General features: G+C 42.3%; 1 protein-coding gene across 1 annotated transcript in view; it reads left to right on the top strand.

The window, feature by feature from the left end:
• NKAP (NFKB activating protein) overlaps positions 1-24,289 on the top strand; it is a 29,542-nt gene extending 5,253 nt beyond the window's left edge. The window contains exons 2-9 of the mRNA XM_056125812.1: positions 1,383-1,463; positions 4,397-4,467; positions 4,828-4,971; positions 9,881-9,944; positions 12,081-12,190; positions 12,705-12,780; positions 13,807-13,956; positions 21,589-24,289. Coding sequence (XP_055981787.1) covers positions 1,383-1,463; positions 4,397-4,467; positions 4,828-4,971; positions 9,881-9,944; positions 12,081-12,190; positions 12,705-12,780; positions 13,807-13,956; positions 21,589-21,763 — 871 coding nt within the window. The 3' untranslated portion in view covers positions 21,764-24,289. The remainder of the gene's footprint in view (positions 1-1,382; positions 1,464-4,396; positions 4,468-4,827; positions 4,972-9,880; positions 9,945-12,080; positions 12,191-12,704; positions 12,781-13,806; positions 13,957-21,588) is intronic.
• The last annotated feature ends 1,450 nt before the right edge of the window (positions 24,290-25,739 follow it).

The following is a 25,739-nucleotide window of genomic DNA, read 5'->3' as shown; positions in this document are numbered from 1 at the left end:
CTTTCAGTGGGAAACTTGAGACTGACCCTTCCTAAATGTATTACCCTCTCCCCCTAAATAAAGAAGTAAAAATTAATTGATCCAAAGAAGCAGACCCATTATATTTTTCTTTAAGGGTTTGTATTTTTTTATATTAGTCTTCTTTTGGGAGGGGGGACCACACCCAGCAGTGTTTGGAGGACATACCTTGTTTGGTGCTCAGGAATGACCACTGGCAGCGCAGAGAACTGTATGTGGTGCTAGAGATTTAAACTGGGGTCAGTGGGATGCAAGGCAAGCATCTTAACCCTAGCCCTACCTCTCTGGTTCCCATTTTGCTTTTATAATTTTATGGTTTTTTTTTTAATCATTGCCTACTGTCTGAACCCATCAGATATGGTGTGGTAATTATGGAAAATGGGTAAGGAGTGTCTTATGGGTAGGGAATGGAAAATGGGTAGGGAATATGCCTGGCAAGCTACCTGTGGCATATTCGTTATGCCAAAAACAGTAACAATAACGGGTCTCATTCCCCTGACCCTGAAAGAGCCTCCCAATATGACAGCATTGGGAAAGACAAGTAAGGAGAGGCTACTAAAATCTCAGGGCTGGGACGAATGGAGACATTACTGGCGCCCACTCAAGTAAATTGATGAACAATGGGATGACAGTGATACAGTGGAAATTATAGTTTAGATGACATGATTACAATATAGTTAGCATGTATGAGTATTGATGTACATAGTTCCTGTGACCCACACCCACCAAAGTTCCCATGACCTATGGAAACAGAGGCAACTAAACTTGAGGAATTTAGCCTTAATGTTCTGTAGTTTGTATGTTTGAAAATAGCAGCATAGATTAGAGAAGACATCATAATCAAGCCAGAAAAAAAATTAGTGTCCTGGGGGCTGGAGTGACAGTACAGTGGGTAAGATACTGTGTGCGCTATCAAGCCTGTTTGATCCTCGGCATCCCATATGGTTCCTCAAGCCCACCAGGAGAGATCCCGGGGAATCAGGAGTAAGCTCTTTGCACAGCTAGGTGTAGCCTAAAACCAAAATAAGTAAATACCAAAGTGTTAAATTGTTTTCTGTCACTTGTAGAAGATCAGATAAACAGGTAGTGTGTGTCAAATGAGATGTGCCTGACAGCTTCCCAGGCTGTATTACTAACTGACTGACTGTAATCTGCACCAGTGAACAAGATGAGCAGAACATCAGATCTCACAATGGATTTTCATTTCAACCAAGTTTTTATTAAAGTTTCTAAATGTCACATATTTTCTATGGTCATACCACCCCAAGGGGCTCAATCTCATTAAAATGCCATATATTTATCTCATATGTTTATGAAAATGACTTTTGATATGGAGACAGCGTTAACATGCGTATATCTTCTAGGAGATTAAGTGAAAGAGAGAGAATTGGAGAATTGGGAGCTCCTGAAGTATGGGGACTTTCTCCAAAGAATCCGGATCCAGAGTAAGTGTTTAAGAATTATTTTCTCAGTAATCTAGTTTAAATCCAAATGTCAGAGGTCACAGCTTTTGTTAAGTGGAAAACTCAGTACTGCTCACTTTTCTTTCCTTCTTCCTTGTGATTTATGTTACTCTACCCTTTAGATTTTACAAGCATTGACCATATCTAAGAACTAAAACCTCTTGCTAGTGGGTGATGCTAATAATTTGCGTGCAAATTATTCTCTTTAAAATGTAACTCATGGGGTGTTAATTTCCTACCTAGACAACCTGTTAAGTATGTATTACTACTATTATTATTGGAGCGATAGCACAGCGGATAGGATGTTTGCCTTGCATGAGGTCGACCCGGGTTTGATTCCTCCGTCCCTCTCAGAGAGCCCGGCAAGCTACTGACAGTATCCCGCCCACACGGCAGAGCCTGGCAAACTCCCCGTGGCGTATTTGACATGCCAAAAACAATAACAAGCCTCACAATGGAGACGTTACTGGTGCCTGCTCGAGCAAATTGATGAACAATGGGAGGACAGTGCTATAGTGCTATTTTAATTACATTATTTGGATTTGTTTTTTATTCAGCCTAACAACAGTTTGAATGTTATATATGTTTGCATGAAGTAATATATGATTATACTAGTATGGTTTTTTATTGAGATTTCCTGTGTCTAGTACTCTTAAGGGTTAGGGTTTCTTCCTTTTCCAAACTTATTTTCTCTTTTGGTGCTACTCATAATTTTATTCTTCCCTCTCTGTTTCTGAAACTATTTTAGGTTGGGTTGAGACAGTGTTCTTGACAGGTAAATACTGTTATTGCGACAGGCAGATAAGGCATTATAACCAGAAACTAAACTCACAAAGAATTTGAATTTAAATAATAGAGTCAGAAGGGTCCCTAAAACAAATTACTGGGTACCACCTAAATTATTCCAGTTGTACTCTTCAAAGAAAAAGATTTTCTGCTACAGGAATTCCCTGTCTCAAGTACTGTAGACATTTAATAATTTCTCATTTTTGAAAAATTATCTGCAACAGAATGATGTTTCCTTACAGTGTAGTGTGTTTGGTTCTTGCTCCAGAGAGACAAAGCAGTCCCTACTGTGTCATAAGTCCATTGCATACGCACAGTAAAATGATGAAGTCTTACCTCAGCCTTCTTACCTCCTATTTCTTTTCTCTGGTTTTGGGTTGGTAGCTTCTTCCAAAAATACCAAGTTTGCATGCTGATTTTGGTGAATTTTTTTAAAGTAACAAATACATTTTTAATTGATCTACAGGTTAAAAACTCCTTCGCAGAAGCCAGTAATCTGCTTCAGTCCCCTAATCTACAGTCGGAAAACTTGGTTATCTGGTTATTTTCAATATTGCGCTTCACCCACAGCATTAGAAAAAACAGACTTTTATAAAAGTCGAGATGAAATGTGTGGCTGGTAGGCAAATCCAGTCCTTACATTCTGTATTTTGCCCTTTAGCTCTTCAATGTTTTCAGCGTACACTTTCATGGCACTGTCCTTTGAGCTCATTTCAGGCATCCCACTTGGCCTTCGCTTTTAAGTCCAACATCTCAGGCCGTTCTATACCTGTGTCACCCACAGTTGCTTGCTTGTAGCAACTATAGATGGATGGCATCTCTTTTTCTGCAGTCTTGGTCTTGAGGTTCTTAACATCCTAGCAGATTTGTCACACTCAGCCTGAGACATGCCAGTGAATTCTCAGGGATTCCAGGTCGATGGCAGAGGCAACAACTGGACAGAGCAGAACAGCAGGAGCACCAAACCTGAAATGGTTTTTTGGTGAATTGCCATGTGTACATGTGTGTCTTTTGGGGGGTGAATTTCAAAGTGTGCGTGTGTGTGTATTTCCTCACAGTAACACACAATTCTGCATGCTTGAAAATTTAACTCAGTTCTGACACACCCTTGCCATCTTATTTCACAGGTGAAGGACACAGGCACCAGGACCTCTCTCCACTTCAGAAGCAAGTTGCGAGCACAGGCTGTTACCTGTGCTTCTGCCAAACTGTCCTTAAACCAGAGATGTCCAATTGGAATGATTTGTTATAACAGCTCATAAAACTCAGCAGCACATTCATTCCCTAGGTCACTTGTTTGCTATGAAAGGAGAGAAGTCAGTAACAGCCAGATCGAAGAGATGTTTAGGGAAGTGTGTGGAGACCGGACATAGAAGGTCTTGGCTTTTCTCCAAAAGCAGGCCCCTCTTTCCCAGCTCCTCTCTATGTTCCTCAGAGCAGCTCTCCAAATCCTGTCCTTTTGAATTTGTATGGAGCCTTCCTGTGCAGATGATGGAGTAACTCATTGTTATTGGGGATTGATTAAACCTCTAGCTCCCTTCCCAGAGCATGGGGTGGAAGGTGGAACCAAAAGTTCTTACTCTTCTCATCAACTAGTTGGATCAACCTGAGTTCCTTTCTAGAAGTCTCGTTGACAAATTTTAGCTCTCCAGTCTTTTGAAAATACCAAGGGTTTGAGATGACACTCTTCCAGAAGCAGGGATGCTGACCAATTATATATGTCTCTGTGAATAACAAGATTACAGTTGGGCATTATAAATGATTGTTACTTTAAGTGGGGGCTCCTAGGACTGTACTCTTTGCCTGGGTATTGGGGGTTGCCAATACTAGGGGGCTGTGCAGTGTCAGGATTGAACCTGTAGCCCCTTCATTGTTCATGAACATTTTGTTACTAAAAATTTGAAGGCTGTATTTTGGGGAGGGGAATTTGAAGAGGGGTGAAACTAGCAGTGCAGGGATCATTCCTGACAGTGCTCAGAGGACCATACATGGTGCTTGGCTTGGTGTTGGGGATCTAACCCAGGTCACATGCAAGGCAAGCGCCATATTCACTGTGCTCTCTCTGGCCCCTGTGGACTCTGTTTTGTAGTTTGTTGTTCATGTTTCCATCATTTTTCTGATTCTTTCAGCTCTGATGAACATACTCCTGTAGAGGATGAAGAGCCGAAGAAGAGTACTACTTCTGGTTCTTCTTCAGAAGGTATTTTGTTTATGGGCCCCATCCAGTGGTACTCAGGGCTTACTCCTGGCTTAGTGCTCAGGGATCATTTCTTCCCAGGCTTGAAGGGCCATATGGGATTAAAAAGCTCAAACATGGGTCAGCTACATGCAAGGCAAGTGCCTTATCTGCTGGGCTGTCTGGCCCACCAGCATATATTTTTTAAATGCAACCCTCTTTTATTGGGAAGTTTATTATTGAACAGTTTGTAAACAGTTAAACCTTAGATGTTGTTACCTTTACTCAAGTTTTCCTACCCTCTCTTTGTGCCTTTTTAAATGCAATTAATGGGGCTCTCAGAAATAGGTGGTTTTAGAAGTTCTCTATGTGTATCTTCTGTAGAAGAGAAGAAGAAGAAGAAAAAGAAAAAGGCTGGCCGTTCCAAGGAAAGGACCAAGAAAAGACAGAAGAAAAAGCCGAAAAGAAAACACAAGAAGTATTCCGATGACAGTGACAGTGACTCCGAATCCGAAACAGACTCCAGTGGTAAGCAAGCCCGTGTGGCTCTGCCAGCCTCACTCCCCAGACAGTTAACTTTGGGGAGCTCCCCTTAGAGGAAGGCATATTGCACTAGCCAGGGGCTTATGCAGCACCCATGAACACTGTGCCAGACCTGCAGTTAAATGCTTGGTACTCAGAGTAGCTTTAGGATTCACATGGTACCTGTCTGGAAGCACGGAGCAGGCTCCAAGAGGCACTCTCAGAGGCTTGCCATGAAGAACTGCAGCTAAGTCACACAATATCAGATTGGTTGTGTGTAGTTATAATTGTATCAGACAAAGTAGGGTTGAGCAGCGAGAAGTGGGGCTCCAGGCCAAGTGGTCCTGGGCTGTATCAGCTCAGTGGAATGACTCCTCTAGGTGACTTTCAAAACTGATGGGCACCTCTGTGCAGTTTTCTTCTTTTTTGTGTGGGGGAGGGGCACACCTGGTGATGCTCAGGGGTTGCTCCTGGCCCAGCACTCAGGAGTCACTCCTGGCAGTGCTCAGGACCATATGGGATGCTGGGGGTCGAACTGGCATTGGCTGCATGCAAGACAAATGCCCTACCCACTTTACTATCGTTCTAGCCTCCTAATTTTCTTCTTTTTTACATTTATTTTTTTTATTATTGAATCACTGTAAGATACAGTTACAAGGTTTCATGTTTGAGTTTCAATCATACAATGATCAAACACCCATTTTCTTCTTTTTGTAATGAACTATTTTTTTAATTTTGGCACCATGATTTATAAATATGTCCATAATAGAATTTTAGGCTCACAGTATTTCAATAACAATCCCATTCCCAGTGTCAGCTTCCTTCCACCAGTGTCCCCAGGGTCCCTCAGCCTTCCTCTGTAGGAAGATAATTCTTTTTTTGTTTGGGGGCCACATCCAACAATGCTAAGAACCATATTTGCCTCATATGCAGGATCTTTGCTGAGATGTTTAAAGCATTCAGACAGGTAGCGTGTGAAGAGCCAAGCCAGTTTATTGATGAGTACTGACAGCTGGTTCTTCAGGTATTCGGGTCTGACCTTGTCTGGGCCAGGTGCTGTTCACTTCTTTACTGACGAAATGGTGTGTCAGATTTCAGAAGGGAGAATGTTGGGAACGACATATCCATCCTGTGGAATTTGGTATGTGGACAGGTGGACGTGGCTATCGAAGAGATCTGAGTATAAGTCATGGATAATCTCCATTGCCCTTCTGGAAGATGTGATAGATCCATCAGGACGTCGGAGGGCAGTCATTTTGGTCTTGTAGTTGGCGAAGGACAGATGGTCGTTATGAATGCTTTTCCTGGCTTCTGCTGCATCTACCAGCACTTCTGCTCTTCTCTCTTTGAGGTCTTCCTTGATCGCGTCTCTGCACTGCTTTGCGAGCTCGGACATTCGCTTGCGAATAAGTGCATAATAAGCGAGTAAGCTCACAATAAGCAAATAAGCTCATAATAAGTGAATAAACTCAAGAGTTTTTGAAGACAGGCGTTTTTTGTGGCTGTCTCTCTCTTGGCGTTCCTAGCACAATCATGGAGGCGCTGAACCAGTCAATCGTATTCCTCGTCAATGTTGTCAACAATGGCATCTTCCCATGTTGGAGCAATAGTGCCAAAGAGCTCCCAGTTGGTGGTCGTTCTGGGAGTTCTCTTCTTAAACTTTGCAGCCCTTTCTCCCCGCTCCATAAAGTAGAATTTTGCACGAAGGAGACGGTGGTCCGATCCCATTTTGAATTTTGGGATAACAGTGACATCGGTCAGGCAAAGCTGTTGATTGAATATGATGTGGTCAGTTTTGTTGTGGAACTATCATCATACTTGGATGTTGGTGCGTAGACAACGAAGATAGAAACTGCCGACAGTGACCCACATCTATTGAAGTCTAACCATCCTATTTTGGTTGTTATACATTTGAATGAATGAATGCTCATGGCCAAGTTTGTGTTGACAAGGACACCGACACCACCGACGCCTCTTTTGTCGCATGTTCTGAGGAATAGTTCTTCTCCAGTGTCAAAAATGGCATGATATGATTGATGCCTTTTCGTCTCAGTCAGACCAATGATGTTGTGCTTGATCTTTTTTGCTTGCACCATGAGGTCCTCTATGGATGCATCCAATGCCAGCGTACGTGCATTGAAAGTACAGACAGTTATTTTTGTCCTTCGTTTTGGCAGCCTAGTTTGGCCTTGAGATTTTATCAGCCTCTGCTTCCTCATCCTTCTTAATGCTGCCGTATTGGTGACTCTTTCAGGGTCAGGGGAATGAGACCCATTCTATCTACTGGTTTTGGCATATCGAACACGCCACGGATAGCTTGTCAGGCTCTGCCATGCGGGTGATATACTCTCGGTAGCTTGCTGGGCTCTTCGAGAGGGATGGAGGCTTTTAGGGCGGCCTCTAATTGCCCTTGCAGGTGTTCCCATGGTTCAAACCATATTTGAACCCCATCAAATATGGTGCGGTAATATTGAAAGTGGAATATGGATGTTACCATGGATGGCCCGGAGTGTGGCGGCGGCTGGGTAGTGGAGGTAGTGGAGGTCTGCTGATAAGGTATTTATCTGGTACCGGTAGGATGGGGCTTCTGTGTGTAATCCCTAGGTCACCAGAGATTGGTGGAAGCAGGCAGCGCAGGGTAGGGTGAGGCTTCTGGGTTTAATCCCTGGGTCCAGAGGTTGGTAGGAACAGGCAGGGGATCTCTATTCCTAGGTCCCATTGAGCCTGGAGTCCAAGGTCACAGAGTTCCGCTTACCTGGTTCTGTAGGGCATCACTCGTGTGTGAGTCTTGGCCCGAGTATCTGGAAAGCTTCCTGGAGATGAAGGACAATGATGCGAGAAAGCCAGATTCCGAAAAGGATTCAGCACGATCGACCATATTTACACGGTAACCAAACTCATTGAGGTTTCTCGGGAGTTCAAGATGCCCCTCTGTCTAACATTCATTGATTTAAAGAAGGCCTTTGATTCTTTTGAGACTGAAGTGGTCATCAAAGCCCTAGCCAGACGGCGTTTAAACTCAGTACATCAGGATCCTCCGTGATCTGTATAAAGGATTCACAACCAGGATCTCACCATTCTAAAAGGAAGTGATCATCGACGTCAAGAGAGGGGTTCAGCAGGCTGATACCATTTCACCGAAACTCTTCAGTGCCACCCTCGAGAACGTCATGCGACGACTGGAATGGGAAGGAGTGGGAGTGAAGATAGATGGTTGGCAACTACACCACCTCCACTTTGCTGATGACATCATTCTAATAACACCAAACATTAGCCAAGTGGCACAAATGGTGGCCAACTTCAACCGTGAGTGTGGAAAGGTTGGACTGCAGCTGAATCTCACGAAGACAATGTTTATGAGAAACGGTCTCGTTTCTGACGTTCCATTTGCTCTCAACGGAATGAATATCTACGAATGCAACAGTTATGTGTACCTAGGTCGAGAAGTCAGCATGATGAATGACCTGTCACCTGAGTTGCGCAGGAGGAAGAGAGCGACTTGGAACGCCTTCAAGAGCATCGAAGAAATAGCTAAGAGGATGAAGAACCTCCAGCTCTGGACACATCTCTTCAATTCCATCGTTCTTCCTGCATTAACATATGCCTCAGAGACCTGGGCCCTACGAAAACAGTATGAGAATGCTATTCAGGTCTCCCAAAGAGGAATTGAAAGAGCTATGCTTGGAGTATCACGCTTCACTCAAGTGAGAAAGAGAATCTGGAGTTCCGACCTCCATCGACGATCAAAGAATCAGGGATGCTGTCTCATTTGCCAAGCCGTCGAGATGGGCTGGACACATAATGCGATTTGGAGACAACTGCTGGACTAGAGCCATTACCGACTGGATTCCACAGGACGTCAATAGATCTCATGGCTGCCCACCTACAAGATAGTCAGACTTCTTCATCAAGACCCTAAACAATTGGTTTGAGGCTCTTCGTGTTCTAGATCGAGCAGACACCTTTGGGCGAAACTAGCACACGGCAGGGACAAATGGAGATGTTACTGGTGCCCGCTCTAGCAAATGATGAATATCAGGATGTCAAGTGATCAAGTTTAAAGCAAATCATTAATATCACACTGACACCCTAAATATTTCTGTATATATTTCTAAGTCATAAGGACATTTTTTGACTTAATCACCATCTCATAATACAAAATTAATAGTAAGAATACTTTGTGTAACCAAATATTTAGCATAACTTTAATTTTGGTATATCCAAGAACCACGTGAATTTTCTGACAAGTAGAAATAAATGTTCAAATGAATAAATTTCTGTTATAACAAATAGGTGTGTAACAAGATATTTACTTTAAAAAAAACTGGATATTTTAACATTAATTTTTTGGCTTATGGGGTCATACTCGGCAATGCTCAGGAGTTACTCCTGGCTCTGCACTCAGGAATTACTCCTGGCGATGCTCAGGGGATCATATGGAACCCCAGTTGACCACATGCAAGACAAACGCCCTACCTACTATGCTATCACTATGTCCCCTTAACATTATTTTTTTTTGCTTTTTTTTTAAATTTTGTTTTGGGGCCACACCCAGTGATGGTCAGGGGTTACTCCTGGCTCTGCTGCTCTCAAGAATCACTCCTGGCAGTGCTCAGGGGCCATATGGGAGGCTGGGGGTTGAACCTGGGTTGACTGGGTACAAGGCAAGCACCCTCTCCTCTATATTATCTCTGCAGCCCCTACCATTGTTTTTGGGTTTTGTTCCATACCTGGTGGTGCTCATGGCATACTCCTGGCTCTGTGCTTAGGTTCACTCCTGGCAGGCTCGGGGACCACATGGGGTGCCAGGTATTGAACTCGGGTCAGCTGCATGCAAACATGCTTCTTACCTGCTCTATTTTCACTCCAGTCCCTTAACATTAATTTTTTTAATTGGCCTGTTTTTACCTTCCAGATGAAGATGCCAAAAGGAGAGCCAAGAAAGGCAAGAAAAAGGATAAGAAGAAGAAACACAAATCGTCAGTATTTTTCCAATTAAAAAATGATTTGCAATTGCTGGATGTCTCTAACCCATCTTTATCCCCATTTCTTTGATATTTGCTTGTTGTAAAAACAAACTGTCTTAGTTCCTTCTTGTGGATTTTGCTTATTGTAATTATAGGTTTCCTTTTAACATACTCTGTCCTCTGTGTTTCCCACAGAGATCCATAGTTAGGTCTGAGAACTTGACAAAATTCTGATTGAAGTTTTAGTAGTAATACTTTAGTGGCGACTCAGTTTGTGTCTATCAGAAGGCAAATACTATTTTGAATATCTCTTTTTGTGATGTTATCAGCCATTGATGCTTTTTTTGTGGGGGGCGACGTTGAAAGTGCTCAGAGATCACTCCTGGCAGGGCTCAGAAGATCCTATGTGGCGCTGGGGATCAAACTCAGGTTGGCTGTTTGCAAGGCAAACACCCTGCCACTATGCTATTTCTCCGACCCCCTTGATATTTCTGGACTGGGTTTCTTAATCTTACTTAGTTCATTGGGAATTGTGTAATGCTGGTCATCTAATTCTGACCTTCTTTCTTGATCAAGTAGAGAGAAGAATTAATGAAATGAACCCTCATTAGCTGTTGAGTTATCCTGAAGTACAGTTTGCAAAGGAATGGGAGGAATGTGGCCAATTTTGTTGTATGAGTTTTCAAAATGAGTTGGATTCTGAATCTTAAGATTCAGATAGATTTGTTATCTTTTAATCCATTACACTTAAAACTTTTGTTTCTTTGTTTTTGGGCTATACACAGTGTTCTCAGGCTTTGCATTCTGGAATTCTCAAGGCAGGCCCTGGGGTGCCATAGATCCAACCCAGGTCACATGCAGGTTAAGTGCCCTATCAGTTGTACGATTTCTCTGGCCCCCAACACTTTAAACTATTAACATTCAGCTAAGTAAGAACTTTTTAAAGTTACTTTATTTCTGTTATTGTTCTGTAACATGGGAACTATATTTCATTTTTTCTTTATAGTGAAAGGTGATATGGTTAAATAAATCTGATGACTTTTCAGTTAAAACTCTTCTCAGGCTAAAGCAATAGTACAGCCAGCAGGTAGGATGCTTTCCCTGCACATGACTGACCTGAGTATGATCCTCAGATAGTTCCCGGGCACCTCCATGAGTGATCCCTGAGCACAAAGTCAGAAGTCAGTCCTGGGTATGACCAAATAAACCCCAAAAAACTCTCTTCTCTAGGATAAAAGAAAGAATATTCTTTTTTAGGGGCCAGAGAGATAATCCAGGGGTTAAGGCACTTGCCTTGCATGCAGCCAATCTTGGTTTGATCTCCTACACTGTGAGACACCCAGAGCACTGCCCTGAGCACGGAGCCAGGAGTAGCTCCAGATCACTGGTAGGTGATCCCAAACTACCCCACCCAAAGGAAAGGAAAAAAACCTTTTTATAATAGCCAGGGAGATCGCCCAAAGGACTGACTACATGATTTACATACAGGAGTCCCAGATGTAATCTTAGTACTACAAATTCCCCAGAGCAGTGTGCACAGTATTGGAAGAGGTTCCTGAGTACCACTGGGTATGAATCAAAACCAAACAGGCAAAAGTTTCTTCTCCAAAATGTCTGAATAAGGAGCAGGAGTGATATGACAGTTGGGGTAGGGCATTTGCCTTTCAGGAAGCTGACTCAGGTTCAATCAACATTGCATATGGTCTCTGATTTCATCAAGAGTGATCTCTGAGCACAAATCCAGGAATAAGCCCTGAGCACCAGCAGGTGTGGCCCTAAAACCAGGGGAAAAACAGTAAAAAATCTGAATAAGCCAAGAATTCAAATCATTTGGCTCCTGGTATGAACCCAAACAAACCCAAAATCTCTTCTCTAAAAAGTCTTGAGTAAGCTGAGAATTCAAATAATTTTATTTTATTTTGCTTTTTGGGTTACACCCAGCGATGCACAATGGTCACTCCTGGCTCTGAACTCAGGAATTACACATGGGATGCTGGGAATCGAACCTTGGTCAGCCACGTTTAAGGCAAATGCCCTACCTGCTGTGCTATTGCTCCAGCCCCTCAAATAATTTTAATCTGCTTTATTTGGGGGGGAAAATACACCCTTCATAATGGGGATCTTTATATCAAATTATGATTATTACAGGAAGAAGTACAAAAAGAAAAGATCTAAGAAGAACAGAAAGAATTCCAGTAACTTAAGCTCAAAAGAGACCCACGAAGAGTTGATAGAGAATCCTTGGAAGGACCGGTCAAGTAGGTGCTTCTGATAAGACTTTGACTCAGTGGATTGAAGGGATATCAAAGATATCAGGGCCACATGTAATCACAGTTTGATCTTTAGTGCCGTGTGCCCATCCCCAGAATTGCCAGGTATAGCCCTGCCCACCCACCGTCAGCAATGGAAGTCTGGAACACCACTGCATCCTTGGACCCCAGCACTGAACCCGCCAGCCCTTTTGGCCGAGTATCACTAGGAGTAGCCTGTGGATCCCCCCATTCCAGCACTGCCTGAAGGCCAGAAATTATTATTTGTTTGGGTACCACAGCCAGCTGTGGCTATACACTCAGGAATCATTCCTGGCGTTGCTTGGGGATCCAGTGTGGTGATGGGGGTTGAACCCAAATCAGCTGTATAGAAGGCAAGCATGCTTCCTGATGTACTATCTTTCTGGCCCCCAAACAAATTTAAAACAGACTTGATTCAGAGTAGAAAAAATGTAACTGAGTAGTCAAGACATAAACATTTTTCTATACCTCTTTCATGCAGAGCCTGAAGAACCCTCAGATTTAATTGGCCCAGAGGCTCCAAAAACACTTACCTCTCAAGATGATAAACCTTTGAAGTAAGTAACAGTGAGTTTGCAATATAAAATATTTCCGAAGTATGACCCTACCATACTTTCCCAAGTTTTTCTTCCTTTGTTCCCTTATTTCTTCTACCTCAGATTCCCACTGAGTTGAACTGAAACATCCTTGTATTTACTGTATTCCTTCCCGCTTTTGTGCCTGGTCAGTTATTTCTTTCCCCCAACGTGCTGCCTCTTCCCAGCTCAGTTTTCTTCTGTAACCCTCATTTCTCCCCATTAAAATCCTGATCATTCTTTTAGGCCCTTATTCCAGAAGAGAGGTTATGTTCTGAGTTCAGACACCTTTTTTACTGTGGGAAGCAAGACAGTGTTTAGTTTTATTTATTTTACAAGTTAGGTTTTGAAAAGCAAGCCAGATACCTTCTTTCTATAGTGAAATAATGATTCCTGCTCTTCTTGAGTCTTTTAGTTCTCACCATGTTTTTAATTTTGTATGGTGTATTGTATAATCCTGTATATTCTTTTAAATCCCACAAGAGATGAATTTTTGTATTAAAACCCTTGCCTTTAATATGTATTCAGATTGCATTCATTGAATTGAATGAAGACATAGTAGTTTTTAAGTTTCCCTGAATGCAAGTTAATAGACAGTTGTTACAATAGAGCATTATGGTTATAAGTCTGAGAAATATTTGATATATAGGATTTCTTTTTTTCTTTTTTTTCAGGGGGCAGGGGAATTGGCCGGAGGCAGAAGATTCAATAAAATTTAAATTAAAAAAAAAGAATAAAGTTAGGATCTTTAGTAGTAAATTTATCCGCAGTCATAGACTAGGAATCTGTATACTCACTAACATCAGTTCTTTTGCTCTTCCAAAATATCTTGCATTTTAGGGTTAATTATATAGGTCATAATGTAGAAACCACTTGTTAAAGGAATTTTCGTTTGTCTTTCCAGCACTTGCCTCTTAGAAACTATTCTGAGGCAAACTAAGTTTTTGTGCTTTCTTTAGAGGAATGGATTGTTATGACAGATTTTTGGACTTCTGTATCACTTTGCAGCTATGGCCATGCTCTCTTACCTGGTGAAGGTGCAGCGATGGCTGAATATGTTAAAGCTGGAAAACGTATCCCACGCAGAGGTGAAATCGGCTTGACAAGTGAAGAAATTGCATCGTTTGAATGCTCAGGTTATGTAATGAGTGGTAGCAGGTATGTTCTCAATATAGCTGTCACTTTCCATAGTGCAAACTAGTTCCAGTTTCACTACCAGAAACAGTTACATTTGATGATTAGTTTTCATTTCATGAAATGGTGAAAATGTCACGAGTTCTTATCTCGTGAATTGTCATTAATTTCCATTATGAACAAATTGTAAATATTGCTTTAATGCTGATATTATTGGTTATAGTATGGTTGTCTAAAATTGTAAGTGTATACACAACTCAGTCTGAACTTCAAAGAATCCGTCTTTCAGTATCCTTTGTATATTTTGGAATACAGATAGTTTATTCTCTGGAGGATATGTTAATTTCAGCAGTTTTTCACTGCCCATAAAGAATATGCCATCCTGTGCCAGAGAGGTAGTACAGGGGTTAAGGCGCTAGCGTTGCACACCACCAACCCCCAGTTTGATCCTCACACAGCCTATAGTCCCCTAGTCATGCCCAAGAGTAATCCCAGAGCACAGAACCAGGAATGAACCCTGAGTGCCACTGGGTGAGTCCCAAACACTCACCTCCCCCACCCCGCCACAAAAGACTATCGAATTCTGAAAAACATTCTCACTGGAGCTGGAGCAGTAGTACAGCAGGTAGGGTATTTGCCTTTCATGTGGGTTTGATCCCCAGCATCCCATATGGTCCCCTGAGCATTTACCAAAACAAAAAAAAGTTGAAAACATTCTCATGAGGCATTGTCTGTTTATCTCTGAGTTTGCTTCCAGTTCTTTAGAGTAAAAAAACCTAGACTTTTGCGGGCCAGAAAGATAGTACACTGGGCAGGGGATAGGGCATTTGCTTTGCATGTGGATAATCTTGGTTTGATCCGGGCATCTATTATGATACCCCAAGCACTTCCTGGAGTAATTTTGGAGTATAAAGTGAGGTGTAACCCCTGAGCATCACCAGGTGTGACCAAAAGAAGAAAAAAAAGAAAACAAAACACAGACTTGTCGATTCTCTGTGGCCTCAGAAAAGGAAGTGCAGAAAAGGTTTATGGCAGTCATCAGGTTCAACAAGGGAAAATAAATAGAAAAGTTGGAAAGAACAACAACAGCGTACCAGGATCAGTGAGGAGAGTAAGCCTGTAGAGCCAAAGCAGGACCTAAATAATTGATTTTGTGTTGCTGGAGCTATAGCACAGCGGGTAGGGCATTTGCCTTGCGCGCAGCTGGCCCAGGCGAGCTGGGTTCGATTCCTCTGCCCCTCTCAGAGAGCCTGGCAAACTACTGAGAGTATCTTGCCCGCACGGCAAAGCCTGGCAAGCTACCCATGACGTATTCAATATGCCAAACACAGTAACAACAAGTCTCAAAATGGAGATGTTACTGGGCCCACTCGAGCAAATCGATGAAAAATGGGAGGACAGTGCTACAGTGTATTGCTTGTTACGAATAGTCCACTAAAATGATCCAAAAAAGTTTCTTTAGAAGAAAGTACGTGAAGATTGTTCACACAATCTCACCCTGGAGCCATTATGGCCTTCTATAAGAGATTACTAATATGTTGTTAAAGGTTGAGCCTTGTCTGCTAATACACACACAAATGGGTATATGTGTGTGTGTATGTGTATATATGTACATATATATGTATGTATATTGCTTTTTGGATCACACCCGGCTTTGCACAGGGGTTACTCCTGGCTAATGCACTCAGGAATTACTTCTGGCGGTGCTCGAGGGATCATATGGGATGTTGGGAACTGAACCCTGCTCGGCCACGTGCAAGGCAAATGCCCTACCTGCTGTTCTATCACTCTAGCCCCTATATTTTTTAATAGATATTGGTTGCCATCTACTTTACACCCCATCAAATGTGGTGTGCTATTCTTGGTACGTCAGTAGTATAGAGTATGAGACGTCACACAGCTAGACGTACCAGGAATTTTAAAATTTTAAATAGAGTGATACAGCTGGAGTTAACTTTTTAACTGGATGGTGACTTTGGGGTCCAGAGGCATCTGTTTGGCATGTTGCTCGCTTTCTCTTTTGAGATTTATTTGTGAGTATCTGCATCATGGCCATTAATAAGCTTATATGGAACCAGAGGCAGTTCGTGGGCATGACTGCCAGGCTCCCAGAAGAATAGGGAGATGGAGGAAGGTCATTTGACTCCCGTGCAAGCTTGGAGATTTTGGTCACAAAATCTGCATACACGAGGTTTTCAGCAGATTCACTTATGGATGAGGCTTGTCTGAGCCTGTGGAAATTGGCATGGGGGCGATTGGGTTCTGAAGGTTTTTGGCTGCCAGGGCTCTGTTGGGGCAAGAGGAGGAACTCACCCTGCCCCCGTCCAGGTTGCCCTTGATGAGATAGCCTGGCTCGGCATCCAGCAGCATATCTGTGTCCACTGGGTAACTTTTTAAGTGAAATTGAAAACAGATGTTTTGCAGAACTCCTAAAACATGTCCAGAATCTCAGAACTCTGATGACCCATGCTCTAAAACATTCTGTCAGAGTATCAGCAGAAAATACAAAAGGAAAAATAGAGGCATGCATACTGGAAAAAAGGAACTCACACTGTTGTTTTTCATAAATGCTATGATTGTTTACATAAAAATATTCTTCAGATGAATTGTACAAAATAGAGCTTAGCAAAGAATTGGCTATGACATTAAGAAAAATAATCATTTGCATTTTTCTGCATTTGCAACAAATAACTGGAAAATGCAATTACATGAAAGCACAGTAGTAACAGATAATTTGAAGGACTTAGGAATAAATATCTGCTAAAGATGTCAAAGACCAAGGCTGAAATGATAGCACAGCAGGTAGGGCACTTGCCGGTTCAATCCTTGACACCCCGTATTGTTCCCCGAGCCTGCCAGGAGTTATCCCTGAGCATAGAACCAGGAGTAAACCCTGAGCACCACCAAGTGTGTCCCCCGCCCTCAAAAAGAGAGAAGATATCTAAGACGTCTCCAAGGAAATTTAATACATTTGGAGACTGGGAGGAAAATCTCTAAATAAATTGGAGAGAGACCATGTTTGTGAAAGGAAGGTAATATTATAAAGTTGTCAGTTCTCAGATTGGTCTAGAAATGCAATGCAGTTCCAGTGAATATCACAACTTGAGTTTTTCCATGATGAAGATGGTTCTCATATATTAGAGAATATATGAGAATATATTCTTGTATAATATATATTATGTAATATATATTAGGCTAGAGGGTCAAGTTTAGTCAGATCACTTCTGAAAAAAGAGCCCACAACATTTGCCCTTCCAGAATAAGAACTTTAAGAAGTTCTTAAACTTTAAGAAGTTTAAAGAACTTTAAAGTTTAAGGTTTAAACTTTAAAGTTTAAGAACTTCAAGAAGTTCTCCTGAAGCATGCAGGACTTTTGAAAATATATCACTGTAGCACTGTCCTCCCATTGTTAATCGATTTGCTCGAGTGGGCCCAGTAACGTCTCCATTGTGAGACTTGTTGTTACTGTGTTTGGCATATTGAATATGTCACGGGTAGCTTGCCAGGCTTTGCCGTGCGGATGAGATACTCTTTGTGGCTTGCCGGGCTCTCTGAGAGGGGCGGAGGAATCAAACCTGGCTTGACTGGGCCAGCCACGTGCAAGGCAAACGCCCTACCACTGGGCTATCACTGCACCCCTTTTGAAAATATGAGGGACACAATTAATTGCTCAGTAGAATCAAGTACAGAATCCAAGGATAGCGGCAAAAATGTATGGGACTTCAGCATATAGAAGAGATGACATGTCAAATTCATGAAGAAGCAAGAATGTATTCAGCAAATAGGCAGGAAAAGAGTGGTTATTCCTATGGAAAAGATGAAAGTAAAGCCCTGTAGCCATATTTAAAAATTAGTGCAGCTGTATTAAAGATGTAAATTTTAAAAAATTAACACTATAAAATGTAAGTAGTGGGGCTGGAGTGATAGCACAGCAGGTAGGGCATTTGTCTTGCATGTGACCGACCTGGGTTCGATTCCCAGCATCCCATATGGTCCCCCTAGCACCTCCAGGAGAAAATCCTGAGTGTAGAGCCAAGAGTGACCCCTGTGCATCACCAGGTGTGACCCAAAAAGCAAAAAAATAAATAATTAAATATAAGTAGGTTAGGACCAGAAAGATAGTATAGCAGGTAAGGCATTGCCTTGCATGTGGCTGAGCAGGGTTTGATCCCTGGTACTGTATATGGTACCCAGAGCCCTGCAAGGAATGATTGCTTGAGCACAGAGCCAGGAGTCAGCCCTGAGCATAGCCAGGTGTGGCCCTAAGACAAAAACAGACAAAACCTAAAATAGAAATAGAAAAATTATAGTTGTCAAAAGAAAAAAGAAAAGCACCTGAAAGGTAAAAATGACAAGCTCCAGACTGGGGTAAGATCTTGAAGTACACATAACTGATGAGATATTATTGAAAAAATGTGGGGAGCTATAGTGATAGTACAGCAGGTAGGGCATTTGCCTTACATGCGGCCGACCTGGGTTCTATTCCTCCACCCCTCTCAGAGAGCCCAGCAAGCTACCGAGAGTATTCCGCCTGCACGGCAAAGCCTGGCAAGCTACCCATAACATATTCGATATGCCAAAAACAGTAACAACAATTCTCACAATGGAGACGTTACTGGTGCCCGCTCGCGCAAATCGATGAACAACAGGAGGACAGTGCTACAGTGCTACAGGATTTTTTTAAAGGAGAGTGGTGGGGGGTCTTGGGCATATCAGAGGCCAACAAGTTATAGTAACTGTACATCAGAACCACAAAAGTTAACACTATTGTAACCAAGCTACCGAAATTATATTAAAAATTAGGACCCGATGGCTAGAGAGATAGTATAGTACATAGGATGCTTGTCTTGTACACAGCCGACTTGAGTTCGATCCCTGGCATCACAGTCCTCTGATCACCATCAAGAGTAATTCCTGAGTGCAAAGCCAGGAGTTACACCCTGAGCATTGCCAGTTGTGTCCTACCCAAAAAACCAGGGCCATAGAGATAGTAGAGGGGTTATGTATGTATGCTGCCGACCTGGTTTGATCCCCAGCACCCCATTTTATTTCCCAAGAACCTCCAGGAGTGACCCTGAGATCGGCAGCTGTGCCACCGTCCAAGAACATCAAAATCAAACCATTTTGAAAGGGAAAGAAGGATCTATTGGGACTCTTAAATACTGCTAATGCAGGAGGTGATATGACTCACATGCTAAAGCACATGCCTTGCTTGTGTGAGGATCTGAGTTTGATGCCCAGCTGTCAACAATCCTCAGTGGGGCCCTGATTGCTCTCAGCACCACAACAGCAACCAAAATTACATCTGGCTAATAGTACAATGGTTTAGAATAGCCGCTGTGGAAATCAGTGGCATTATGGAAAGCTCAGCATTCAGATACATCATGACCTGGCAGTGTCATGCCCACATACTTGAGAGAAAGGCTTTCCATGTTCTAAAAGGCATGTATTATTTGTTATTATAGGCTATTTTTAAGGCACTCTCTGGTCCAGAGCAGCTACTCTACTCACTGGTCCCTGAGCTATCTATATACATCATCATCTTTTTGATTGATATGCTGTTGTTAGCTGTAGGGTCACTCCAGATGCTTCTCAGGAGATCTGGCACTGCTGGTGGGGGCCAGGCATTATTGAGGATTGAACCCAAGACGTCGCATGCTCTACCACTTTGCCATATTCCCAGCCCTGTTGACATGTCCCCATCTTCCCTGTAACTTGAAGCCATTGCTCCTGTCCTTCACTTGCCTCTGCTTTGCTCATGATTTTCGTAAACATAGCTCAGGTTTCACCTTGAGCTGATTCTGTAGAATTGGGTATATAGACGTCAGAGAGATTTATATGAAGTTGTACCTGTCTCTTTCTGTTTTTTGGACTGGGGACACACCTGGGTTTGCTCAGGGGTTACTCCTGGCTCTACACTCAGGAATTACTCCTGGTGGTGCTCAGGGGACCACATAAAATGCCAGGGGTAAAACTTGAGTCAGCTGTGTGCAAGACAATCACCCTACTTAGTGTATTATCATCCCCTGTTCTGTTCTTCTTTTTAAGAAAAAAGAGAGGGCTAGTGGAGAGAGTTCAAAGGGCTGGAGTGTAGGGTTTACGTGTAGGAGGCTCAATTTTATCCCCAGCACCACATTGTCAATCAGACAACACCAGAAGAGACCCTTGATCATCAAGCAGGGAGTAGCCCCTAAATAACACAATATGTGACTCCTATACAACCCCCTAAAAAAAGATGAAAATGTGAGACTTGTGTGATACTACAGAGGTTAAGGTACTAGCCTTGCATGTGATCGACTTTGGTTCGATCTCTGGCATCCCTTATGGCCCCTTGAGCACTGTGAGGAGGGATTTCTGAGTGCAGAACCAGGAGAAACCCCTGAGCACTGTCACGTGTGTCCACAAACAAAAAAAAGTATTTTAATAAAAGACTGTTTAGGAATCAAGTGATAGTATAGCGGGGAGGGAGTTGATCTTGCATGATATTGACCTGGGTTTAATCCCCAGCACCCTGTATGGTTCCTCGACACCTGCCAGGAGTGATTTCTGAGCACACAGAAGTAACCTGTGAGCTTCATTATGTGTAGCCCCCAAAAAAGATTATTTAAAGGTGATTACTAGTTTCCTGCTCCCCTTATACACTTCTGATTTAGCCCTTATGCTAAATTCTATTTTTTAGCCACTACTGAATTTTAAGGACATTATATCCAATCACAAAACTCACCCAAAATGTTTTTGTTTGTTTTGGGGCACACTAGGCTGTGCTGTGGGCATATTTCTTGCACAAACTCAGGAGACATATGGGGGTCTACTGTGCAAGGTAAAACACCTTACCCTACGTACTGTCTCTCCAGTCCTCACCCAGAAGTGGTTTTGGCATTGCTATGTTTTTTCCCTTGGTTTTGGGTACAGGTCTGGGGGTGCTCAGCGCTGACTCCTGGCTTTGCACATAGTTATCAATCTTGGGATACCATATGGGAAGCTAGGGATTGAACCCGAGTCAGCTGCATACACGGCAAGTACCCTACCCACTAGGCCCTCACCCAAAAGTTGTAATTGTAGATTTTAGACTTGAATCTTTCACCTGTATGATATATGAGGACCATGAAGAAGTTCCACCTGAGTGATGAAAACTTAAATCTTTTATCTATCCTACTGCCAAGTCCACAAAGGCAAAAGCCACATATCACCTAGGGAGTTTAATAAATTGTCTATTTCTGTATAGTTCTCAAGGTCAAACTTAGACCCTCAGTCTTAGAAATAGTAACCTTGTTTCCGTTGGTAGAAGACCAGAGATCAAGATTTGTGTGCTAAAAACACAGTAGAGGGGCTGGAATGAGAGTACAGTGGGTAAGGTGCTGTGCACGTGGCCAACCCAGGTTCAATCCCCAGCAACCCAGAGCTTCCCTGAGTCCACCCAGGAGCTAGAAGTAAGTTCTGAGCAACACTGGGTATGACCAGTCCCCCAACAAACAACCCCAAACAAGAAAGAAGGAGACAGCAGAGAAATCACAGGATTTCTTGTTCTTTCCCTTTACAAGATGATTGCAGTTTGTCTGAGTTTTAAATAGACTGCTTTGTATGAAGTCAGATTATTGAAATCGTGTTATGAGACTCATTGCTGAGAAATTAAGCCCCACATCAAATTCTCTCCAGGCATCGCCGGATGGAGGCAGTCCGACTGCGGAAAGAAAACCAGATTTACAGTGCTGATGAGAAGCGAGCCCTTGCATCCTTTAACCAAGAGGAGAGGCGCAAGAGAGAAAACAAGATTCTGGCCAGTTTCCGAGAGATGGTATACAGAAAAACGAAAGGAAAAGAGGACAAATAAAGACTTTCGGGTTGTTCAACAGACATTTTTTTTTCTAACAACAAAGTCTGGGTACCTTATTCATTTAAGAAATAAGATCTGAAAACAAAAGCTTTACAGTGCAACTGTGCCTTCTATTTCCTTCTTTCAGTCCTTGAATAAAAAGCTGCTTATGAACTTCACAAGTTCTTTGGGTTATATTAGATTGGACCATTTCTGGTTTAAAACTCAAAATCTCGAAGGAACTTACCACCCCCATCTCAATCTCCCCTCATGGTGGGTAGGATAGGGGTAGTGTTGGTGATGTGAGAAATTTAATTCTCAGATGCATGGCACAAGGCAACTCTTAACTGCCCTCCATGGCCAGTCCCAGACCTCTGGGGTTACCACCTCTCCATGTGGAAAGTGTTGTAGGTGAACTTGATCAAAACCTATAGGACACTGTTTTAGTTACCGAAATGAAGGCATTGCTAAAAACAAACAAACAAACAAACAAAAAATCTGGAATTTGAGACTTAGAGAATACAATGTTTATCTACCCCAGAAGTAATATATTTGCATCCCATTCGCTGCCCATCTCCAAACCAAAAGGCAAACTAACCCACAGACTTGTTGCATGGCAAATGTGAACATTTGTTTTCAAAATTCCTAATCAGTGACTTCAGATCGGTTCTTACAGGCATCAGATAGTGGGAAGTCAACTGCTGTGCCAATGCCAGGCCATTATTTATTTCCCTCTAAGAGAGAGCCATTTAGATCTGTAATATTGAATATTAGAAAAGAAATGGAATCGTGTAAGATCAGAAGTTTAACAGGGAGAAATATAATGAGTAGTTGCTTTACTGTAGTTGTTTTGTAAGGATGAAGGTAAAAGGTCGTTGAATGCTTTTAAGTATGTACTTTATGTAATAAGATATTTGAAGCATTGTTAAACTTTTCCGCTTATTTTGTTTTAAATATTCAGTTCAGTCTTTTACTTTGTATGAAACACTTTCAGTTTATCACATTTTTATGGCTACCATTGACTTTGCAGTTGGGAGACATGGAAACCTCTGGTTCACTGAGAGCATGTTCCTTTTCTTTCTCATATTTTGTAACTTTAGTTGTGGGATCAAAGAGTAAAAGGACTCGGGACAGTATTTTGGCTTTTTGTTCAGGTATTTTGAGCTGCATCTTTGTAATATGCATAGGGTAAATATAAAATACCTGGGGGCGGGTGCATTTTGGCTTCAGTATTATAAGCCCTTTCTTCTCCTGAAGGTATGTAGTTTAAAATAGGTGGAGGGCTAGAGATAGTACAATGGATAGGACACTTGCCTCTCACGTAGTCGACCTGGGTTCAATCCCAGGCACCAGGCCCTGAACCTCACCAGGAGTGGTCCCTGGGTGCAGAGCCAGAGTAAGCCCTGAGCTTACTCGTAAAAATGCCAGCTTTTATCACAAAATCCCCAAAATAAATGAATCAGGCCGGTTGGTTGTTTTGTTGGTCTGTTCAATTTTAACATACGACCATTGTGTTTCTAAGGATAGATCCAAAGTTCCACAGTTTCACATGTGTTCTAGAAAAATGTCAACCTTAAACCCACCACTGACAAGCCAGACAGCTGTTTGGCATCCAGCAGTATGAGACCTCTGAATATGAAGTGATTTCAGTTTCTCCTAATGGCTGCTTCACCTAATGAATACTTCACTTTCGTCAGTTCGAAGGAAACAAGGTCACAAATTGGTGAACCCCAGTTCTCTCCCTCCCTTCCTTGGGTGAGAGAAATCTCAATTTAAAATCATTATTTAAAAGTGTTGTTATCTGAGAACATGTGATTGGGTGTCTGAAGGAGTTGGGTGTTAAATTTTCAGTGGGCAAGGTAGGTTAAGAGCATCTATTTTATATGAGATTTTTTTAGATTATCATTTAATTGTTTCTGTCTCCTTCATGCAATAGATCAAATACTTACTGACTCAGAAAATCAATCATTGGGGCCTGAGAGAAAAAGTACAGTGTGTGGGGCACTTACCTTGCACATAGCAGACCTGGGTTTCCTATGTAACTCCCCATATACCCTTCCCCCAGTGGTGAGATGCCTGAGCACTGCTGGGTGTGGCCCAAGAACAACAGAAAAAGTCCTTTCAGAACATTACCAGTTATTTGATAAGGGTTTATTTAGGAAAGATCTGCTTAAAGAACAGCTTTCGTAGCATATTCTTTGGAAAAGGGAAGGGAAGAATAAAAAGGGCTAAATGCATTTTAGTTTCAGCTCATGAGAATTCCTGTTTTAAACAATGTTTAGATACCTGAGCCATAAGTCACATGGGAGGGCTATTGTATTTGATATCTGTGTCTTTATTCTCTTAAGTTGAATTAGCTAGTTTTTAACAGGCCCCCACCACCACTTTGTCTCTTGCTTTGATAAAACTTTGCCTCCTTATTTATTTATTGCACAGATGTAATGGTTTAAAAAAAGACCCCTTGTCTTTCGTCAATTATTTTTAGTATTCTGTGTTCTCTTCCATTACTAGCCTGAGTAAATAAATGTACCTATAAGTAATAACCTATAAGGTAACTTTGTCTTTGTTATTTTAAAAATGCAGCCAGCCAAGACAGCCTCGCCATGGATGATAGGAACAAGGGACTGAAGATCACATATGAGTGTCAGAGAGACAGGAGAGTGGTTGCACGCAGCAGACCCAGGTTCTATCCCCTATATCCCATATGGTTCGCTGAGAGCCTTTAGGAGTGATCCCTGAGCTTAGAACCAAGACTTAGCCCTGAGCACCATTGGGTTAGCCACTTACCCTGCAAAAGTCAAGTGTGAGGCTGAGAAAAAGACTATAATAAGTAAGGGTAGCCAAGAACCCCCATACCTATGTCATTGTCCTCATCCCCAAGCCACCCTGCCACCATCATGGTTGTGGCACTGTGTTGAGGGGAGTAGCATGTCTACTGTCAGAGGATCAGAAAGGACTGTTGAGCAGTGAGGTTCACTTCCCAGTGGAAGGGGTCTGTGAGCCGGGAACCCTTTTAAACTGATTATATCATGAGCTGTAGAGGTATTGCTGTTTCGCCATTTCCAGTTGCGTTAGTAGATAGGCGTGTCTAGGTTGGACACTCAGCCTTAGCTGGATGACCACGCAGCCAGGGACTAAACTTCTTGTGGTTTTACTGGCAAATGTTTGCAACTGTCTAAACTCAGCTTCTGTAAATGTAAGAGAATAGAGAGCAATTTGCTTATTAAACTAATAATGCCATGGACATCACCAAATGGAAAGTGAATGGATGCGAACCAGAAAATAGTTGGATCATGTGCCACAGTTTATTGCTTAATAAATTTTCTGTCTTTTGACACGCAATTATCTTATTCTTAACATACGGATTATAAATCCAGTCCTGTAACTTAAGATTTTTAGTTATATACATGTCTCGTCTTGGGAACTGATTGCAGTAAAACATATTTTTCAAGAAGTCCCTCAGCTATTTTTTTCAAAATGGCATCGAGTCTGGTCTGCAATAGAAAAAAAACACCAAAGCTTTAAAAATAAAACATTAGGGCTGGAACAATAGCACAGTGGGTAGGGCGTTTGCCTTGCATGTGGCCAACCCGGGTTTGATTCCCAGCATCCCATATGGTCCCCTGAGCACCGCCAGGAGTATTTCCTGAGTGCAGAGCCAGGAATAACCCCTGTGCATCGCCAAGTATGACCCAAAAAGAAAAAAAAAAACCATTAAAACATTAAGGGGTGATAGTAAGGTACTTGCCTTGTGCACAGCTGGTTCCATCTCTGGCACCCATATGGTCCCCTGGGTCTACCACGAGTGATGCCAGAGCACAGATCCGGGAATAACCCCGAACACCGCCAGATCTAGCTAAAAATCAAACCACAAAGTAATAAAAACATAAATAAAATTTTTCTCTCAGGTAGGGATGATTGAACAGTGGTGAAGGCGCTTGCCTTGCATGCAACCAACCCTAGCTCTATTCTTGGCACCACGTATAGTCTCCTG

The sequence above is a fragment of the Sorex fumeus genome, unplaced genomic scaffold (assembly GCF_029834395.1).
Source record: "Sorex fumeus unplaced genomic scaffold, SorFum_2.1 ptg000058l, whole genome shotgun sequence".
Taxonomy (NCBI): domain Eukaryota; kingdom Metazoa; phylum Chordata; class Mammalia; order Eulipotyphla; family Soricidae; genus Sorex; species Sorex fumeus.
The sequence above is the reverse complement of the archived record's forward strand: the minus strand, read 5'-3'. Positions and strand labels throughout refer to the sequence as shown.